This window comes from Protopterus annectens, chromosome 4.part0 (assembly GCF_019279795.1).
Source record: "Protopterus annectens isolate FY-2018-M chromosome 4.part0, PAN1.0, whole genome shotgun sequence".
Classification (NCBI taxonomy): Eukaryota; Metazoa; Chordata; order Ceratodontiformes; family Protopteridae; genus Protopterus; species Protopterus annectens.
In genome coordinates this window covers 1,062,830,941-1,062,850,586 of record NC_056733.1, presented here as the reverse complement: position 1 = coordinate 1,062,850,586, position 19,646 = coordinate 1,062,830,941, and the positions used below count along the sequence as shown (strand labels likewise).

The 19,646-nt window shown below is 38.9% G+C and overlaps 1 protein-coding gene across 1 annotated transcript in view; it reads left to right on the top strand.

Annotated features, from left to right (window-relative positions):
• Positions 1-19,646, top strand: part of SLC23A1 (solute carrier family 23 member 1) — a 505,682-nt gene that overhangs the window by 60,844 nt on the left and 425,192 nt on the right. Inside the window, exon 4 of the mRNA XM_044069843.1 lies at positions 425-492. Within this exon, the coding sequence (XP_043925778.1) occupies positions 425-492 (68 nt within the window). The remainder of the gene's footprint in view (positions 1-424; positions 493-19,646) is intronic.

Genomic DNA, 19,646 nt, shown 5'->3' with positions numbered 1-19,646 from the left:
CGAAAGTGCATTTGTTAGTGTAGTATAATTGATTACGTGTGTGACAATACATGGTCAGCACAGTGGCCTAACCTTTCAGGCAATTCTATCCTACACCAGTCTGCAGCAGTTAAAAGCTGGAATACACTAAACAGCACCTAAGATCCCCTCAGAAGCATAAAGTATATAGACAAAATGTAACTGTAGACATGATTAAAATATATTTTAAAAAATACTGAAGCTTTGAAATCACTATCACACCAGCAACTGGCATCGTTATCAATTACCTTTCACCTAGATGGTATCACAAAAATTGCATTAATTCATATCTTCTCTTCATGGTTGCATGCCAGTTGTTTATGCTGACAACTTGAATGGTTCCTGTCTCTGGGCATCATTTTTGTTTTATGTTATCACTTATCTGTTTGCTTTTTTTTTCTCATAGATGAAATCTATGGAAACTGGACCCTACCCTTAAACACAACGCATATCTGGCAGCCAAGGATAAGAGAGGTATGGCCAAAGAATATACTCTTTCACAAATATATCACACATTTCCTTTACAGTATGCAGCAAATAAAAAAAAATCTCCAGTATGTTATCTCTATCCCACATGTTATTTATTGTATGCAACAAACGTTAAATGTCCAGTATATCTCTTCAAGGAAAATGAAAAGGGCCATGTATACTTAATGTCTAAATGAGAAACTACAGACTTCCTTTTAAGAAATATAGGTCAGAGTGTGTGTGTGCGTGTGTGTGTGTGTGTGTGTGTGTGTGTGTGTGTGTGTGTGTGTGTGTGTGTGTGTGTGTGTGTGAGGGGGGGGGGGGCACCTTCCCTGAAAGCAGTGCTTTGGGCACCATCTAGTGGACACTATTTTAAAAAAGCACTTAAATATTATTTCAAAAAGTTAAATAAAAACTAAGACCTTCTAGTAATTAAACCCACACTTCCAAATTATTAATTCTCTATGCTGACCATTAATTTGCAAACTAACATGGTTAAGCTGATGATGCTAAGTACAACTATTTCTATGACAATTTAAAGGAATAACTTTTGTAGAGAGCAGCCAACAATAATGAGGGGACAACAGTCCAAAAATAGTGACACATTTTAAATATCACTCTTACAAACTTAGAAGGTTGATTTGCATTCGCATGAATTTTCTGAATGATATGAAGTCTGAAACTCAGATATCTGCCATTATTTTCTGACTTTAGTCCTCAATGATTTTCCAGTGATTTGCCAGACTACCACAAATTTTAGAAGAAACAGACCAAAAATATGAGACAAAAATCTGTGAAAATCTGGATAGTTGAGAGGTATGGGACTAACGGCATGTTTTTCAAGATCCAAATTTTTTTATTCATTTGTTAATAAGGTAAGTCCATAAGGCACAAGGATCCCTTTGGGGGAACAATACAACAACACTAGGTTGTTAAGTGACTTGTCTATAATCGTATAGTATGAAGCGAAGAATGAGAGAGTCAGACCAAGGCTACACAATAAAACCTGTTAGCTGTTTACAGATTTAATGCTATGTTATACTGGAGATCATGCAATGCTGTAAATTTGAGTGCAACTGCTTGAACAGATAAAAACACAGGAAATGCATCCAGTAATCTGAAAACCGGAAGCTATAAAAGTATGCACTAAAGCCAGCTATAACCATTATCCTAGCACGCATGAAACTCATCTGAGCTTCCTAATTGCTAGATGTAATTAATTACTGCTGTCATATAGACTGCATTGTTGACATAGGGGAAGTCCCAAGTCTAAAGTCCCACTCCTCTACACATCATTCCATGACCAAATAAACATGTAATTCATGCTGTCCCTTGAAAATGAATGAGGCCTGGTCATCAAAACCAGGATCTGGAATTGCTAATTATCTAGAATGATATTATTCAGTTCTGCCAATTAACCTTTTTTTATAACAATATTGTTTGTAAATAGCCTGTACGTATGTGTGTAATCAACTTGAATTCTGTTGCTGATCTTTTATACTTGATTGCATATTCATAGGTTCATAGGTGATTACTAGGCTAATGGCACAAGAGCCTTTAAAAGCCTAGCCAATAATACCCAGGATATGACAAGGTTATAGCTTAATTCCCCAGATATGGGATGGCATAGTATCAGGGTCAGGGGTCTTTGGGTGTTGGAGCCCTGAATCATTTTACAGGCTGCCTCTGTTCATAAGGGACATGGGCAGTACTCCTGGAGTGAATTTATAGTTCCTCATCCATTTATCCAAATTCTTTTTGAACAGAGCGAGGGACGGGCTTTGTTTTACGAAGATGGGAAGTTTATTCCATAGACAAGGTAGCCTTTCGGATACAAATCTGTCTCTCCAGCAAGTTCTGTTAGAGTCACAAATAAGGTTCAGGTCCATGGAAAGCGAAACTTTTGTATAGTTTTTCTTGCAAATATGTAACATTTTCATCAGAGCTGGATCAGAGAATGCCTTGTAGGTCAGGGATAAGTCACTTCTCAAAATGATATGAGGCGGAGTGAAGAAATAGGGTAAGTCGGGCCGCATAAGGCATGTTCTCTACGATTTGTATTTTTTTAGTGAGAAACCTCTGGGGCTGCTCCAATTGGTGTAAGTGCCTGGTTAGGTACATGTAGAAGGGGGTATCATACTTGATTATGAGCCTGATGAGGGCCGAGAACAATGGCAGTATGACTTCCTTTGATCTTGATTCCATGCCTTTACTTGCAAGTTGAACTACACAAAAGGATTTCCTCACTACCATAGCTACTTGGTGGTCAAAGTTTAGGTTACTACGTATCTGTGGTCCCAGGTCCTTTGCCAGTGATTCTACTTTTAGGGCGTACTATCAATATTATAATTTGCAGATATCTGATTTACCAAAGTATATGATTACACATTTTTTAGCATTTAGTCTCAGATCGTGGTTTTGGCAAGTTGTTTGTCATTCTTAGGCCTGCTTGTAGGATGTCAACATAATTTGGGTATTTAGTGAATGCTCTCAGCTTACAGTTGTCAAATTTGATGATCCAGAGACCACTAACATTGGCCTTCATTTCAGAGAAGTAACAGGGGGGTCCCAGCACTGAGTCCTGTGGGACACTGCTAGTAGCAAGTTTTTTATAGGAAGTGGATTCACCTATCCGGACAACATGTATCCTGTCAGTGAGCCATGTTGCTATCCACCTGACGATGTAGGAGATTGTGCCTAATGCAGTAAGTTTATCTATGATCCCCAAGAGGGGGATTGTGTTAAAAGCTTTGGCCAGGTCTAGATAGGCCCTCAAAGAAGTTCACCAGATTGAGCAGAAAAGACCTCCCTTTGACAAAGCCAAATTATGTCTGGCCCAGTGTTTGGAGATTTCCTATATCATTATTGATCAGGTCCATGATAATTCTCTCCATTGCCTTTCAGATAAAACTGGTCAAGTTTATAGGGCTGTAGTTCCCTGGGTCAGATGATAGGTACCCCTTGACAACTGTTGCAGTCCTCCATTTCTCTGGGACAGAGCAAGTCTAGAGGCTGTGATTAAAGATGATTTATCAAGTGCAGTAAGGACCTGTTCTCTTGTAATGACCAGTAGGGGGGATGGTTGTGGTTAGTTCTTTGGCTGTGGTAGGAGGTGATGCGGGGGAGAAGTTTGAACTGAACTTGTTAGCCAGCAGGTTTGGTATAGTTCCAGGATGAGTGTAAGTGTTGCCATTCATGATTAACTCAGTACATTGCTGAGGATTTCCCCCGAGGTTACAAACATAATTTAAAAAAGCATTATGGTTATCTTTCACCTAGGAGGCTAACTTTGCCTTGTAGTTTGCTTTGGCAGATTTGACCAGCTCTCTAATTCATTTGTTTAGACTGTTGAGTGTCTTTTTGTATTGTTTTGTTGTATTGTTTTGTCTCTTCCTTCTCTTTGGAGAGGATTTTTTCCTTTCGTTGAATAGCCTATTTATGCTAGAGGTCAACCAGAGTGGTTTATTTTTGCTAGTAATCATAGATTTGACTTAGACAGGTAGTGCTTCATCTATGCATCTATGAATTTAGTTGCACCTGTGCTTATGTGTACAGCACAGAGCAGGCCTTAGTGTCATCCGGGTTCAGATGGGCTTGGAAATTTAATAAGCTGTCACTTAGTTTGAGGCAATTGACCTTAACAATGTTCTTAAAAGGTTTGGAATATGATGAAGGTTCTGAGTTAGTTTTAATACTAAATGAGATCATTTTGTGGTCAGATCTTGCCAGGGAGGAGTTAATGCAGGGGAGTGAGCAGCATCCCCCCATGTTCATGAGTACCAGAGCTAAGACATTTGTACCTCTAGTTGGGGAGCTAAATAGTTGCTCCAGCATGTTTATGCTATCAAATTCCAAAAACCTCTGAGCAAGTGAATTATGGGTCATATAAGTCTCCCAGTTTATGGAGGGGTAGTTGAAGTCAACCATAAGTATGGTGTTAGGCTGAATGTTAAGGTATGCCAGTAGGTTTAGGTAGGAGATATGGTTTTCCAAACTCATGTTAGAGGATCTGTAGCTAGCAACAATATGACGGGGGGGGGGGGGTTGCAACTATGGCATACCAAAAACAATGTATCATCTAAAACCCTCTTTCTCTATCTCTTACCACAATAACATACCCATTATGGTCGAGACCCACACCAAACTGCTTGTTGTCATTATTGATGACCAGCTAAAATTTGACCAACATGTACTCAGTAATATAAAAAAAAAACAAAAAAACACCAAAAACTAGAACTGCTCTACAGGAAGAAAAACTTTTTGTCTAGTAAAGCCATGACAACCCTAACCCATGCCCATCTACTACCTACCCTTCTCTATGGATCTCAAATACCCACCAACTTACAAACCACACCCCTCTCTAAATTAGAAACCACCTACAACAAGATTGCTAAATTTGCTGCTGAACTCCCATACTTTTCTCATCACTGCTTGGCTCTCAGGAAACTAAACTGGTTAGTGTTTCCCCATAACCTTCTCTCTCAGCTACAGATAGTTCACTCTGTACTGCACCAGCCATCTTTCTGTCCCAGCATAACCTCTATCATCTCCTTTTACTCCCCACCCAGGACACTTAGAAGCTCTGAACAACATCTCCTTACTATATACAAGCCAAAGATCAAGTCTGGCAAAAATCTCTACAGCTATTCACCAGCTGAAAAGTGGAATAAACTTTGCCTTGACATTCGAATCATTAATTCCAAATATCAGTTCAGAAATGCATTAAAAACCACCTAAGCAATATAAGACTATGTCAGTGTAATCATCCCCAGACTGAGCTTACTTCTCTCTGTCTAGCCTGTCTTCCTCCCCCTCCCTCACCAGTATCACCCTACTTCCTTTCTCTCTCACTTAAACTCACTGGTTTACTCCTACATCTTCTATCTTACTCTACCTTGTACCTGCATTTTACTATTCACATAAATACATAAAATTGTACCCAACATTTTTCTTTCCTACTGCTTCTATGCAGGAGAACTGAAGATAAAGAATGTCTTTTTTTTCTGTTTGTGTAACATTCACTATGTACTGTAATAGCCTGCACATCTCTGATTCTTAGAATCTATTAACAATCTCATATCATATCTCTAATCTGTAGAGTTTCCTTAAATTGTCAGTCTTGTCGTATATATTTATATATTTTTGTCTTTTGTCGTTATGCATTGCAATGTCTATGTATTTGTGGAGTTTTTCTCCCCAGGTCTCCACTGAAAAAGGGCTTCGGCTCAGCTGGACCAACCTGGTCAAGAAATGCCAAATAAATAAATAAATGGTTAGTTGGGCATGGAACAGTTCAAGTGAGTCATGTTGTTGGACTAGTCTAGCAGTGTACTTGTCCTTTATGAACTCTGAGACACGTCCTCCCTTTGTTTTATCCTAAGCTGAGGGATTGAAATGTATGAAAGGCATTGTAGCCTTTGATAGCCAGGGTGTTTTCCATCCTTCTGAACTATGTTCCCATTACTGCACATATGTCTTCATTCGCCAGGGTGAGGAGTGCTTCCAGGAAGAACATTTTTTATTTAAACTACGAGTGTTGAGGAGCAGTACCTTTAGGTGGTTGTGAGTGACTTTTTGTTATGTTGGAAGGTTTAACAGCTTGCACGGCCCAAAAAAGGCACTATGGGAATAGATAAAGTATTTGCCAGTATCCAGAAGCCAAGTGCTGACAAGTACAAACCATCTTTGAGAAAGCATAATGGTTTGTTGATTGTGTCTCCCAGATATTTGATCTCCTTGTTGTGACACCAGAAACTAAGACAATTTGTTGAGGTCAATCATTTTTTGCTGGTACTGTGGCATCAAAATTGGTGAAGCTAGTATGCTACTCAAGGCCAGATTCATACTCACCTGGGATACATATTCATAGAGCTCCACCATGTCTCTCTTCACATAGTCCAGTGAGGTATATCTTAGGTCATTTACGCCCACATGGACTATGACCACGTCATACTGGTACTTGTGTTTTAAAGTCTTAAGTGCATGTCTGATCTGGGAGATCCTGGTGCCAGACAGACATCTCACTGTGATCTTATCCTTGTTTATCCTGGTAAGGGGGACATCAGTATGTCTTACAATGGAATCCCCAATAACTAGAATGTTTGATTGTGTGGTGTGTTGCCTTATGGGCTTGGAAGGGGGCTACTATGATTTTCAGAGTTATGTGTTGTGTGAGGCGCTGTCTTTTTTTGAGTGTGCCCAGTGCCACTGAGATGCACTTTTAGGAGTTCTTGGAGGTTTCGGTAAATTATATGTGTGTACCTCCACATTTGTGGGTCCATGTGTTAGTTCCTTAGTGTTGGTAGTGAGTGTTTTGGGTGTAATATTGACAAAATGGTTTGCATTTTTCTTGTGTGCATCTTAGAGCTTTGCCTGCAATGACATTGTGCATCTATGTCCTTCATATACCATGTCTGTCCTTTCTAAAATTAAGTGTCTGTCAGTGAACATGAGGCAGTTACTGCACTACCTCAGAATGCCCATATCCACCAGGTGACAAACAGAGACAACAGGGAAGCACCTATCCATTATACCAGCTCCTTAGCAGATTGGAAGGAGTAGCGGAGAGTCACTTAAAGGTCTAAGTGAGAGTGTTCAGTAGAATAGTAAAGGGTGACCAGCAGTGGTGCTGCCCTCTGTGCAAACAGACAGCTCTTTGAGCAGCTATGAACACTGGATGACTATGCAGAGTATCTTCTATAGAGGCTTTTAAACTGGAGAGGTTTGCATATATATATATATATATATATATATATATATATATATATATATATATATATATATATGTATATATTTTGGTCAAGTTTTCTAGATCGAAATTTCACAATCTCGAACAAGAAAAATAAACTCCCACTTCCGCGAAAGTGTACTAAATCGAAAGTGCACTTTCGCAAAAGCCGATTCACCGAATCAGAAAAAAAGTACTTTAAACACTATTACAGCCCCTCACATCCCCCCTGCTTAAATATACTAACTCTGGGATTGGACTACAGTGTGTTTTATATATATATATATATATATATATATATATATATATATATATACATGGGTCTACTTTGTATAACCGAACTTCCGATTCACCGACACACAATTTACCGACCCCAAACAACCGAAAACACACAACACCAACAAACACCAACAATTCAAAACACCGAACACCATTACACCGACACAAAAAACGTAAACTACACATTGCACACAATAACATATCCACTAACCTTAACCTAAACCCTAACCCTAATGTCCGACACTACCGCACACTTACCCAACCCGCACCCTAACCCTAACTCACTTAACCCACCCCTAAACCTCAACACCGTCACTATCACACACTTACCCTACCTGCACCCTAACCCTAACTCACTTAACCCACCCTAAAACATTAAGCCCGTCACTATCGCACACTCACTCCACCTGCATACTAACCCTAATACACTCAACCCTTCCCTACACTACACTACGTCACTATCACACACTTACCTTAGCGGAACCCTAAGTCCGACACTACCACACACTCACCTTTTCCACACCCTAACCTAAAATCCCACACTATCGTACACTTACCTATCCGCTCCCCAATCCTAAATCCGTCACTATCGCACACTTACCGGATCGTGCTCACACGTTGCCGTTGTCGGTCTTTCGGCTGTCGGAATATCGCCTTTTCGATCACCTACCTGTTCGATCGTTCCGTCTCGATCTTCTGGGTGTCGGTGAAGTGGCGGTTCGGTTATTCAAAGTAGACCCATATATATATATATATATATATATATATATATATATATATATATGTGTGTGTGTGTGTGTGTGTGAAGCTTTTATAACAGCAGGATGAAAGATTTTTACACAGTTAAGCTCTCAGGCCAATCAGATAAACACACACTAGGCCTTCCACTAGCAGTTCCCAACTTGGATGGGTTGAATCAACCCTCTGCTCACACTAAAGTGCAGAATAAAGCCCTCTAAATGTAAAACAAACAGATTTTGAGCTCAAGTGCAGTATTAAATGCTTTACAACAAAAGGCAGAACTCCTGCAGAATCAGGAATCCTTGGAAATAAGTTCACAAACCCTGATAAATGTTCCCAAATACAGAAAAATGTGTGCAGACATGGGAAAACTTCTACAAACATGGAAAAACTTTACAAAACTTATAAATATTTTGGAAAACTCATGAGAACTTTGGCAAACTCAGAATAGCTTTTGAAGTGTCAGAGGAGGTTAGGAAATATCAGGATACTGTTAAAGCGAGCTAAAAGCAGTACAGCAATAAACGTATGGTATTTATTTATTTATTTATTTATTTATTTATTTATTTATTTGACATTTGTTAACCGGGATGGTCCAACTGAGCATAACCCTTTTTTAGTGGTGGCCTGGGGAGAAAAGCTCCATACTGCGACAATAAGAATAAAAACGTGGTTTATTTAAATCACTTTTAAGTTAAATGTATTTAACAAGTACAAGCTGAAAACAGTAATAAATTCAAACAAATCAATAAATGCAGCACAGAACTGTTAAATAGCACTGAGACAGAACAAGTGAAAAAAAAAACAATTATATCAGCTTTGTAAAGCCAGAAATTGCTTTAGATACAATCCAGGGGTCTTGTAGTCACAGGCAACCATGCCAGGCACAGGGAAGCTCTGAATAAATCAGCACAAACTCACACAAATGTAAGGCTTTTATACCAGCAGGATAAAAGTCTTTTACACAGTTAAGCCCTCAAGCCAATCAGATAAACACACAATAATCCTTCCAGCATTAGTTACCAATTTGGATACGTGTTTCAGTGTTGCATACCTATTGAATTCCATGTTGCTCTTTCCTTTGTGTACAGCATGCAAGTAACATGCATATACATTTCTGCAGTGTTATTGATCTCGTTGGAATATATTTTTAGTAATGTATAAATTACTGAATATATGTTAATGCATTTTTCTTCCTGTTACTCTCACTTCTCAGCTTTTTGTAATAAGTCTATTGATGAAAACATGTGAATGGTGACAGTGGACATTTCCTCCCTGGGATGATATCAAAAAGGGGTCATGCCCAGTCAGAACTCCCCAGTCAACCAGTGCAAACAAATGAACAATAAATATGATCTTGACTGCTGGAGTTGTAGCACATAATAAAGGGAGATATTTGAGATGGCATGTAAAACAAGGACTGATAAAGGTTACAAAGGCAAAGAGGAAAACGACACCAAGATAGTTTATTAGGTTGTTGAAATTGCTTTAACAGAAAATGAGATAAAATATAAGGAAAAAAAGGGGAGGGGGAAGCTAAATGAGAGCCGCGAGGAGGGTAGAAACAAGACAGCAAAGAGAGTTGGAGCATTGCCAAGCACCAAGGAAGGAAAATAGCTTTCTTTAGGTATGTGGAAGACAGAGACAGAAAACAAGTGAACTAGTTAGGGAACGTCAAACAATATACAAATGTGAAGGTACGAGTGAGAATTTTAAAATAAAGTTCCCACTGGTGTTGCCCAAAAAAAAAAAAAAGTGTAATATTGGTCTTGATGGGGAAGGATAGAAGGAGAGGTGGATGCACAGGCGAGACCATAACATCTGAGGAAATAAGAAAGGTGTTATGGAGCATGAGGCAGTGCGGCCTTCAGGATCTGTTTCCTGTTAGGGCATGGCATAATAATAGCATCTGGCTAATGGAACACATCAAGGGTCACTTGACTCATGTAGTTGCAGGAAAAAAAATTAATAAATTCACAATAAGCAAACACATATGACAGAGAGCTATATTGACAAGGGTAGGAAGAGTGCTTATATAACTACAGATATGATGATTGCTGCCACAAGAAAAACTAAAAACTCATGTTCCATGGAACCAAAAAACATAATTGGTGTTTTCCTATAAGAATCAAGGAAAATCATAGAGACAGCCATAATGGAGCTTACCCAAAATGAAAAGCACCTTACTTCAAATATATATGGAACAGTATGAGACTGCTAAGGGGAGATCTTGCCTTTTGAATCCTGTGACATTATTTGAAGATGTAACAACAGCAGCATTGATGAAGGGCTGACTGTGTATCATGACCTTTCTAAAACGTTGAACATAAATCCAGATAAGGGAATAACAGACAAATTAAAGGCATCAAGTGACAGTCCATGGTGCCTGTGAAATTTCAAGAACTGTTAACTGCAACTATCAGAAGAGCAGAACTACCATTGCAGATAAATGGAATATATAGTAAATCACATTTGTGGTACCTCAGGGTGGTCCTCTTTATCCAAGCTACAGCGATCTCACTGTTAGTATGTATAAATAGGAGGGCTGTGGTGGCAAAGTGCCTCATGATGGTAGTATAGGGGCACAGCCCCATGGGAAAATGCTTTAATAGACTGTCTGGAGCTTTACACAACTGTACATTGGTAGTGCAATATTACTAGCATTACATGTATTACTAATATTACTAGTATTACTAATATTACTGGTATTATTAATACCATGAGTATTATGAGTATTACTAGTGTTACTAACATTACTAGTATTACTAATATTACTAGTATTATTAATGCCATGAGTATTATGAGTATTACTAGTGCTATTAATATTACTAGTATTACTAATATTAAGAGTAGCCTTATGCTGCTACACAGTATTTGCATAATTATATGTTTTCCTGAAAATGGGAACCATTAAACTTGTTGTCGTTACACTTTTTTACTATACATGTTCTCTGCCATACATATATCTGTATATACTGGATATCAAAGACTTCTTTCTTGAAACATCCTTTATTTATTCAGTATTTCCACAGATATACAAATATTTTAAGTAACAAGAAAACAAATAACCGTGTAGTCATTAAACAACCAACACAATAAGAATAATAAGAAAAAAGCATATTAAAAAAAAGAATCATAATATGTAATGTATTATTGCATTTGCATCTCAAATAGGTAAAACTTTAAATGGCACTCAGAATAAAAACATCTACACAGTATCTGCTAAACAAACTGCCTCATAACACACACCATACTTCTTCCTCATAGAAATCTTAAATGTAGAGATAAAAACTGAATGTTGATTATACATTGCATAATTTTGAAACAAAGGTTTATTGATAATATGTTTTGTAAGAAGTGCAGATTATAGGTTATTTTTGACAAAACTGAAAACTAAGCATTCAGTTCCAACCAAGACATAAGTTATCTGCATAAATGTAAATAGCTTCCCTACTTCTTCCACAGCACTTATCGGCACATCTGGGGGAAGTCCTACTTTGACCCAGATTGTTTCTAGTTGTCATTTTAATTAAACACAGTAGCTTCTATTTCAAATGTGAATGACAAATTAGACAACCAATCTCTTGATGAAAATTGTTGATGGATTTCAGTGGTCTAAGATGGACTTTTAGTAGTCCATGGATGATAAATGTCTTACATTATAGCATACCCTTGCACTATCAGCATTTACTTCAGCACTGCAGTCTCTGAAACAAATACCTTTTCTTATAAATTTCAAAGGGAAGTCCTGATTATAGTGCAATAATCTTTTACAAAGACACATAAACAACAGCCCCAACAATTATACCATTTGATCTATTCACATATATGCCAACAAAACAGACAATAGAGCAAGTTTTTTTAATTTATTTTATTCGGAAAAGGGTATGTCCTAAAGAAAACACTAGTTTGAATAATTTTATTTCAGTGTGCTAGATTTATTCCTAAACACACACACACACACACACACACACACACACACACACACACACACACACACACACACACACACACACACATATGTTATGTCCCCTTCTACACAGCTTTGTGGCAAATTAATCTCGTTACTGTTTGTGAGGGGCACTTAATGTCTAGAAAGTTCTTTTAGTGCATTTCTTTTAATTCTTCTGTAGCAAACAGACCATTAGGAGTACTGGATGTGTTTAAAACAAATATCTACATTTAGTCAACTATAAGACTATATACGATACTGTTCCTTTAACAAAACATTTTTATGGATTTGTCTAAAGAGTTTACATTTGCCTAACTGTTATTAAGTAATTACTTTTTTTTAAAGGATTGCCCTACCTTCAGAATTGTGAGTAAAGGCCAGCGAGTATATAGTCTTTCATTATCATAATTGTTTTTATAGCAATAATTAAAGAGCTACTGAAATATTTTGACTATTATTATAATAATAATAATTATTATTATTATTATTAAATCTAGAATTTTTCCTTTATTGCTCACTCTGACATTTTCTATCACTGATGTTCTCAGAAACTAGCTTCACAGATAGTTCATTTCTAAACATTTTGACAGAAATGGTGAGATTACATACCACTCAAAATAAAAATCTCTAAACCCAAATATTGCAAATTCTTTATCAATTGTAGCCAGGTAACCAGAAAATCTAAGAGAAATCTCCCCTCCACAAGAATTTTCCCAAACCCTTTAATCTTGATAGCAGATTTGCTTTGTCGGATACTAATTGATTAAAAAATGTCCAGTTGGACAGAAAAGGCATTTAAATAGCATTAAATCCTGCTCCCCAATGAGAGTTTATTATGCTACCACTTGTGCTTTCTCCTTGTTGTTGTTCTTCTTCTTTTGGCATTTCCCAGTTAGGGGTCGCCACAGCGGAACTCCGGTCCGCTAATGATTGGCAGTCAATTTTTACTGTGCCGAGGTGCCAGCTCGACACCCAGCCTTCAACGAAGGTACACCCATTCACGCATGTCTTTCGAATGCCACTCGACCACTGGGAGGACATGCAGACTCCACACAGAAGATGCTCCAGCCAAGAATCGAACGGGAGAACCTCTTGCTGTGAGGCGACAACGCTATCGCTGCACCACCGCGGCTTCACTTGTGTTTTCTCCTTGTAATGATATAATATGCATTGTTTACTACATAAACTGCATTAAGCAATATCCTTTTGATAAAAGCTATCTATCCGGAAGTTTCAATTTTGACCTTATTAGCCCTGGTATTCTTAGCTAGGGGTTGAAAAATAAAATACTTGACTTGTCAAAGTTAACTTTATATACTATAATGTCATTCCTCTGTACTGCTAGCAAAAAGCCTGGAATTTCAGAATATATTTTCATTTCAAATTGTCAAGGTCAAATCATCTGCTTATATAAATTATTTTTGATCCTTTCCTACTAAATCTATGGGAGATATAGTTGGTTTATTTTGTACTAACTGTTATACAGCTCTATTATTAAAACATCCTGTTCCTTTAAATGTTTATTAGTATTGAATTTAAACTCATATTTGTGTATTAAGTTTTAATACCAATTATTACCTCAGGAAAATAATTATTTCAGTGTTGCATTGATAAATTTTCTATTTATCATATCAAAGGCTTTCTGAGTATCAATGCATAAAGCTGCTAGTTTATTTGACTTTAATCGCCCTTTATAATATTAATCATAAGTCTGTATAACCTCTGTCAGGAGAGAAGAAACTGACAAAGCTCTGGAAGGTTTCGTTTAATGATATTTTAAAAGAATGGATGGCCCCAACATCTTGGAAAAAAGCTGCTGTGGCTGTAATAGCTACAGACGGTGAAGACCCATCTGATCTAGCCTCATATAGGCCCATTTAGCATCAGATCCAGCTTCATACAGGCACATTTAGCATCAGATCCAGCTTCATACAGGCCTATTTCAATTATAAAGTGTTTATGTCCATAATGGCTAAAAGAATTGTAAAGGTTATGCCAAAATTGATAGATATTGTCCAATGCAGTTTTGTGGAGGGGACAATAGTAAAAGAACCGTGATGATCCAGAGGGAAGCGGAATATAAGAAAATACCATTGTTATTGGTGGGTCTTGATGGAGAGAAAGCATTCAACAGAGTAAGCTGGAATTTTATGAGTAGGGCAATGGAAGTATCTGCATTTTTTGATAAAATACTAAGGTCAATTAGAAGGCTATATGAGGGATCAGAGGCAAAAATCAAAGTGGAAGCATTCATCTCTGCTGAGTTGTGTATGTAATTAATCAAGAAGGAGTGTCCTCTTTCTCATTTGTTATTTGTGTTATATTTAGAACCACTGGCAAAGAAAATAAGGGACTCAGAAATTCAAAGATATAATTGGTATGGTGTTCAAGAAAAGTTGGATTTATTTGCAGATGATATTATTTTATACCTGATGGAACCAGAAAAGGACATTTCAGTATTGTGCAATATTCTGAGACAGTTCCATGTTTTTTCAGCATATGAAATTAATGAAGATAAAACAAAGGCTGTAGCATTAAACTATGTACCCACACATTAATTAGTCCAGCAATATCCATATTTATGGGGACATGATAAAATGAATTTTTAGGAGTATGGATTAAAAAGGATTTGGTTATGGTAGCTAAGGATATATGGGAAGAGACTAAATAAAAGATAATATAAAAATGGTGAAACTAGAAGCTCTTGCCTATGGATATGGATAGCAAGATACAAGCCGTAAAAATGTTTTCAGTCCCTATAGTTTTATACACAGGTCAAACATATTTTTATCAACCATTGTAAAATTTGTGGACAGTAATTAAAGAGTTGAAGGACTTTATTTGGGAGGGGAAGAGGACAAGAGTCAAGTGACATAGTTTGATCTTCCCAACAGAAAAAGGAGGTTTTGAAGGGATATTTTAGATCCTCATAGTTTAAGCTATTATACATAACATAAGCAGAAAACTACAATTAAAGTGCAAAGGGATGGTGATGAAGCAAGGGGGTAATTCAAGAAATAGAAAAGAATGTGATTTTGGACACAGGTCATTAAGGAGAACAACAACAGTCATACAGAATATTTTATTTATAAAGTAGCTTAAAGTATACAAAGAACCTCTACCTAAGATGGTCACTGTCCCCTTTTGCTTGACCAGTAGACTATACTGCAAACGCCAGTTATTTAGTCTCAGGAAATGACAGACAATCTGTTTTACTTGCATCTCTTTGTTACTTGTTTTGTTCTGGCTATAAACTGATTGATCTCAGTTGTAAATTGACTGTAAAGAGGAAAGGTGGTGGTATTGTTTTAATATTTCAAAGTACTTACCACATCTCCCCCTACAGCAAACCAACACCAAAAGTCAGTTCGGCATATCTTCTTATTGGTTCATAGGTTCGTAGGTTCATAGGTTGGTACTAGGCTATCGGCGCTAGGACCTATACAAGCCTAGCCATAACAATTCCCTGGCTATTTATTCCCACACTATTTACTTCCCTGGACCCCTGTCTAGCAGGGTGACTGACATGATCCCCAAGGTGAATTTCCTTTCTCCCATCCAATCATCAAGGTTCCTTTTGAAGAGGGCCAAAGAGGCGCTCTGCTTGACAAGTATGGGCAGTCTATTCCAGAGTCTAGAGACTCTCTGGGTCAGGAACCTATCCCTCCAGTATGTTTTCTTTATTGTGAAGACAAGATTTAGATCCCTGGAGTGTGTGGCTCTGAGGGATTGGGATTTCTTTAAGTGTAGCATGTCTAACAGCTCTGGGTTTGACATGGCCTTGTATGTTGAGCAGAGATTGCCTCAGAGTAGATGATATGTGACAGAGTATAGCTGGAGTTTTTTAAGGTGGTCAGCATAGGGCATCTGCTTTAGGCCTGTGATTCTTTTAGTGAGGTATTTCTGTGGCCTTTCCAGTTGTTGCAGATGTCTTGAGAGGTACATACCAAATGGGGCATTGTATTCTATAATGGGTCTAATGAGGGATGAGTACAGTAGGACAATGACCTCCTTTTTTTTCTGGATGAAAAGCCCTTAGTGATGAGGTGTGCCACATAGAAAGATTTCCTGACTGTTGTGGGAATGTGGTTATTGAAGGTGAGACCACTGTCCACTTGTGTCCCCAAGTCTCTTATCACACTTTCGGTGTTTAGTGTACTGCCAAGTTATGTGATAATTCACGGGTACATGTTTTTTTCCCAAAGGGGATAACTATACATTTCTTGGCATTGAGCTTGAGCCCATGGCTCTGGCACCAATTATCTGTTTCTGTAAGGCCCTTTTGTAGAGTATCCACATAATTTGGGGATTCAATAATGGCTCCCAGTTTGCAGTCATCTGTGAATTTTGTTAGCTAGAGTCCCTTAGTGTTGGCCTGTACTTCAGAGAAGTAGATGCCAAACAAGAGAGGTCCCAGGACTGAACCCAGAGGTGCTCCACTTGTCACTTGTCTGGAGTTGGATTTGGAGTCAGCTACATTTACAGTGTGGGTTCTGTCAGTAAGCCAGTTGGCAACCCATCGAGCGATGTAGGGATTAATGCCCAGCTTAGTAAGTTTATCTATGATTCCAGAGTGGTGGATGGTGTCAAAGGCCTTGGTGAGGTCCAGATAGTCTGTGTGGACTGCCTTACCCTCATCCACGGCTCTGGAGACTGATTTGAAGAAGTCAATAAGGTTCAGAAGACAAGATCAGCCCTTCACAAACACAAACTGGGTGGGGTCCAGTATTTTAAGGTTGCCAATGTCTTTGTTTATAAGTTCCATGATAATACGTTCCATGGCCTTGCAGATCAGGCTCATCAAACTGATGGGGCGGTAGTTCCTGGGATCCAAGGTGGGCCTCCACTTGTGGAGTGGGATAACTGTAGCTGTGTGCCACTCAGTGGGCATGAAGCCTGAGGTGAGGGTATGATTAAACATGACACTTAGGTGAGGTGCCAGTTCATTTTGTAGTTCATGTAGTACACAGCTCAAGATGTCATCTGGTCCCATGGATGCTGTATTCTTAGCTTTGGAGAGTGTGGTTTCTACCTGTGTAGCCATTATTACCAGAATTTGGCAATCTTCCAGTATCGAGATGGGCCATTTAGGGGGTGAGAGGGGGGTGAAGTTGGCACTGAATCGATCTGCCAAGATATTGGCAATATCCTTGGGATCAATATATTTAATGCCATTCTGTTGTAGCTCAGAGCATATCTGAGCATTGCCATTTAGATTCTTGACATAGTTATAGAATGCCCTGTGGTTGTCTTTGAAATCTTTGGCAATTTTATTTTCATAACTATCTTTGGAGGATTTTATGAGGGATCTCAGCTTCTTACTAAGGCTGGTAAGGGAGTATTTGCATCCTGGGATTTTCCTCTTTTCTGCAACAGGTTTTCCTTTTGTTGTAAAGTTTGTTTATGGCAGGGGACCACCAGATTGGCTTCCTTTTTTTTGGAGGAGAGCACCTTGGTTCTATTTGGGATGGCACTATTCATGCATGAGTGGATGTGCTCGTACAGTGCCTTAATGTAGGATTCAGCAGTCGAACTTTCAGTTCCTGTATGCATGGGTATCATGAAGTTTGTAACTTCTGACTTGAGTAGCATGAAGTTGGCCTTGGATAAGTTTTTTATGGAGGTTTCCTTACTGGGGGGTGGAGGTGGAATGTGGATGTTAAGGGTGATTAGCTTATGGTCTGACCTGACCAACGAGGGGGTGACCATAGGTGTGGAGCATTGATTTTCCATGTTGGTAATGACCAGGTCTAGGATATTGGAGCCCCTGGTGGGACTATGGATTAGTTGATCCAGGGCATTGGAATTTATGAATTCCAAGAACCGTTTGGTAAAAGTGTTGGTGCATGAGTAGTTTTCCCAGTTAATGGCAGGGTAGTTGAAATCCCCCAGTATTAGGGTGTTTGGTTGTATATAAATATTTTCCAGTATGTTTAAAAAGATGTAGTGAGAATCTTGGGGCATTGTGGGGGATCTGTAGCAAGCTGCAATTTGGATTGCAGTCTTACCTAGTGTTAGTTGCACCTGGAGAATTTCAGATGCATTGTGTTGGGCTGCTAACCTGGTGGTGTGAATATCCTTGGTGAATATGGACATTCCTCCACCTTTAGTGTTTCGATCCTGGTTTGGTAACCAAAAAGTGTGGTAAGAGTTGTAGCCTGGTATTGCAGGGGTGCTCTCTGGAGCTTTGAACCAGGTCTCAGTTACTGCACAGATATCGAAGTTCTCCATTTTTAGGAGTGTCTCGAGAAAGTGCATTTTGAGATTTAAACTTCTAGCATTGAGTAGCATTACCTTCAGATTTTGCATGCTTGTACCTGTTACGGTGGTGGTTTTGTCCTTTGAACTTTGCCTAAAAAAGGCACTATAGGGGTGGCAAGAGCCTTAGCCAGTAACCTGAATCCCAGGAGGTGACACGTGCAGACCATCTCTGGCAAAGCATCGTGGTCTGTCGATCATGTCGTCCCAGGCAGACAGATACTGGATCCCCTTTGAATGACACCAGAAGCTTAGCCAATTGTTGAAGTCAATCATTCTGTCCTTATATTGTGGTATCATTCTGGGCGAAGACAGGATGCTACTCAGGGCTAGGGTCATACCTGCATGGGTGATCCAAGAGCTGTTCCATGTCTCTTTTCATGTAGTACAGGGAGGTACATCTCAAGTCATTCACTCTAACATGGACAATGACAGAGTCATATTTGTACTTGTTGTGGAGTGACTTGAGTGTATGAGTTATGTGGCAGATCCTGGCACCCGACAGGCAGCTCACTGTAATTTTCTCCTTGTTCAGCCTGGTGAGTGGGATATCAGTGTGCCTGACTATAGAGTCACCTATGACTAAAGTGTTTGGTACATTGTGTTGCCTTAGGGGCTGTTGCTGGGTGGCACACTGGTGTTGTGAGCTATGTGACACTTTGGTTGTGATTGGTGTTTGTTTGCATTTCAGCTTCGGAGGTCCTTGTTGCTTGGGCAGGTTACAGTTAAGGGCCTCCGCATATGTGGATTTAGTGTTGCTATGTGTGGGTGTTGGTGGTGTGAGTTTAGAAGAGCTATGTGTTGCTTGAGGTGTAGTGCAGATGTTAACCTTCTCCTCTTGACTGTCTAGCACAATCTTGGCTGGAGAGAGCTCTGCTTTCAGTTTGGCTATGTAAGTGCATCTCTCTCAGGTTGTAGTGTTGGGTGGTAGGAGGAGAGGGTTGTCTGTGTACATGAGGCAATTGCTGCATTGCCCCAGTATGCCCAGATTCACCAGGTGGCCAGGAGAAATCAAAGGAAGCTGACCCTTGGACATGCCTGGTTTGGTGCTTTCCACATATTAAATAATTATAAACAAATATATATTACTGTCCCTTATAACCCTCCTGGCAACAATACAGCTACACTGGAAGATATCCTACATTGGATATCAACAACATTTCCACAAGAAACATATTACTAGGTAATGTGAATGTCAGTTAG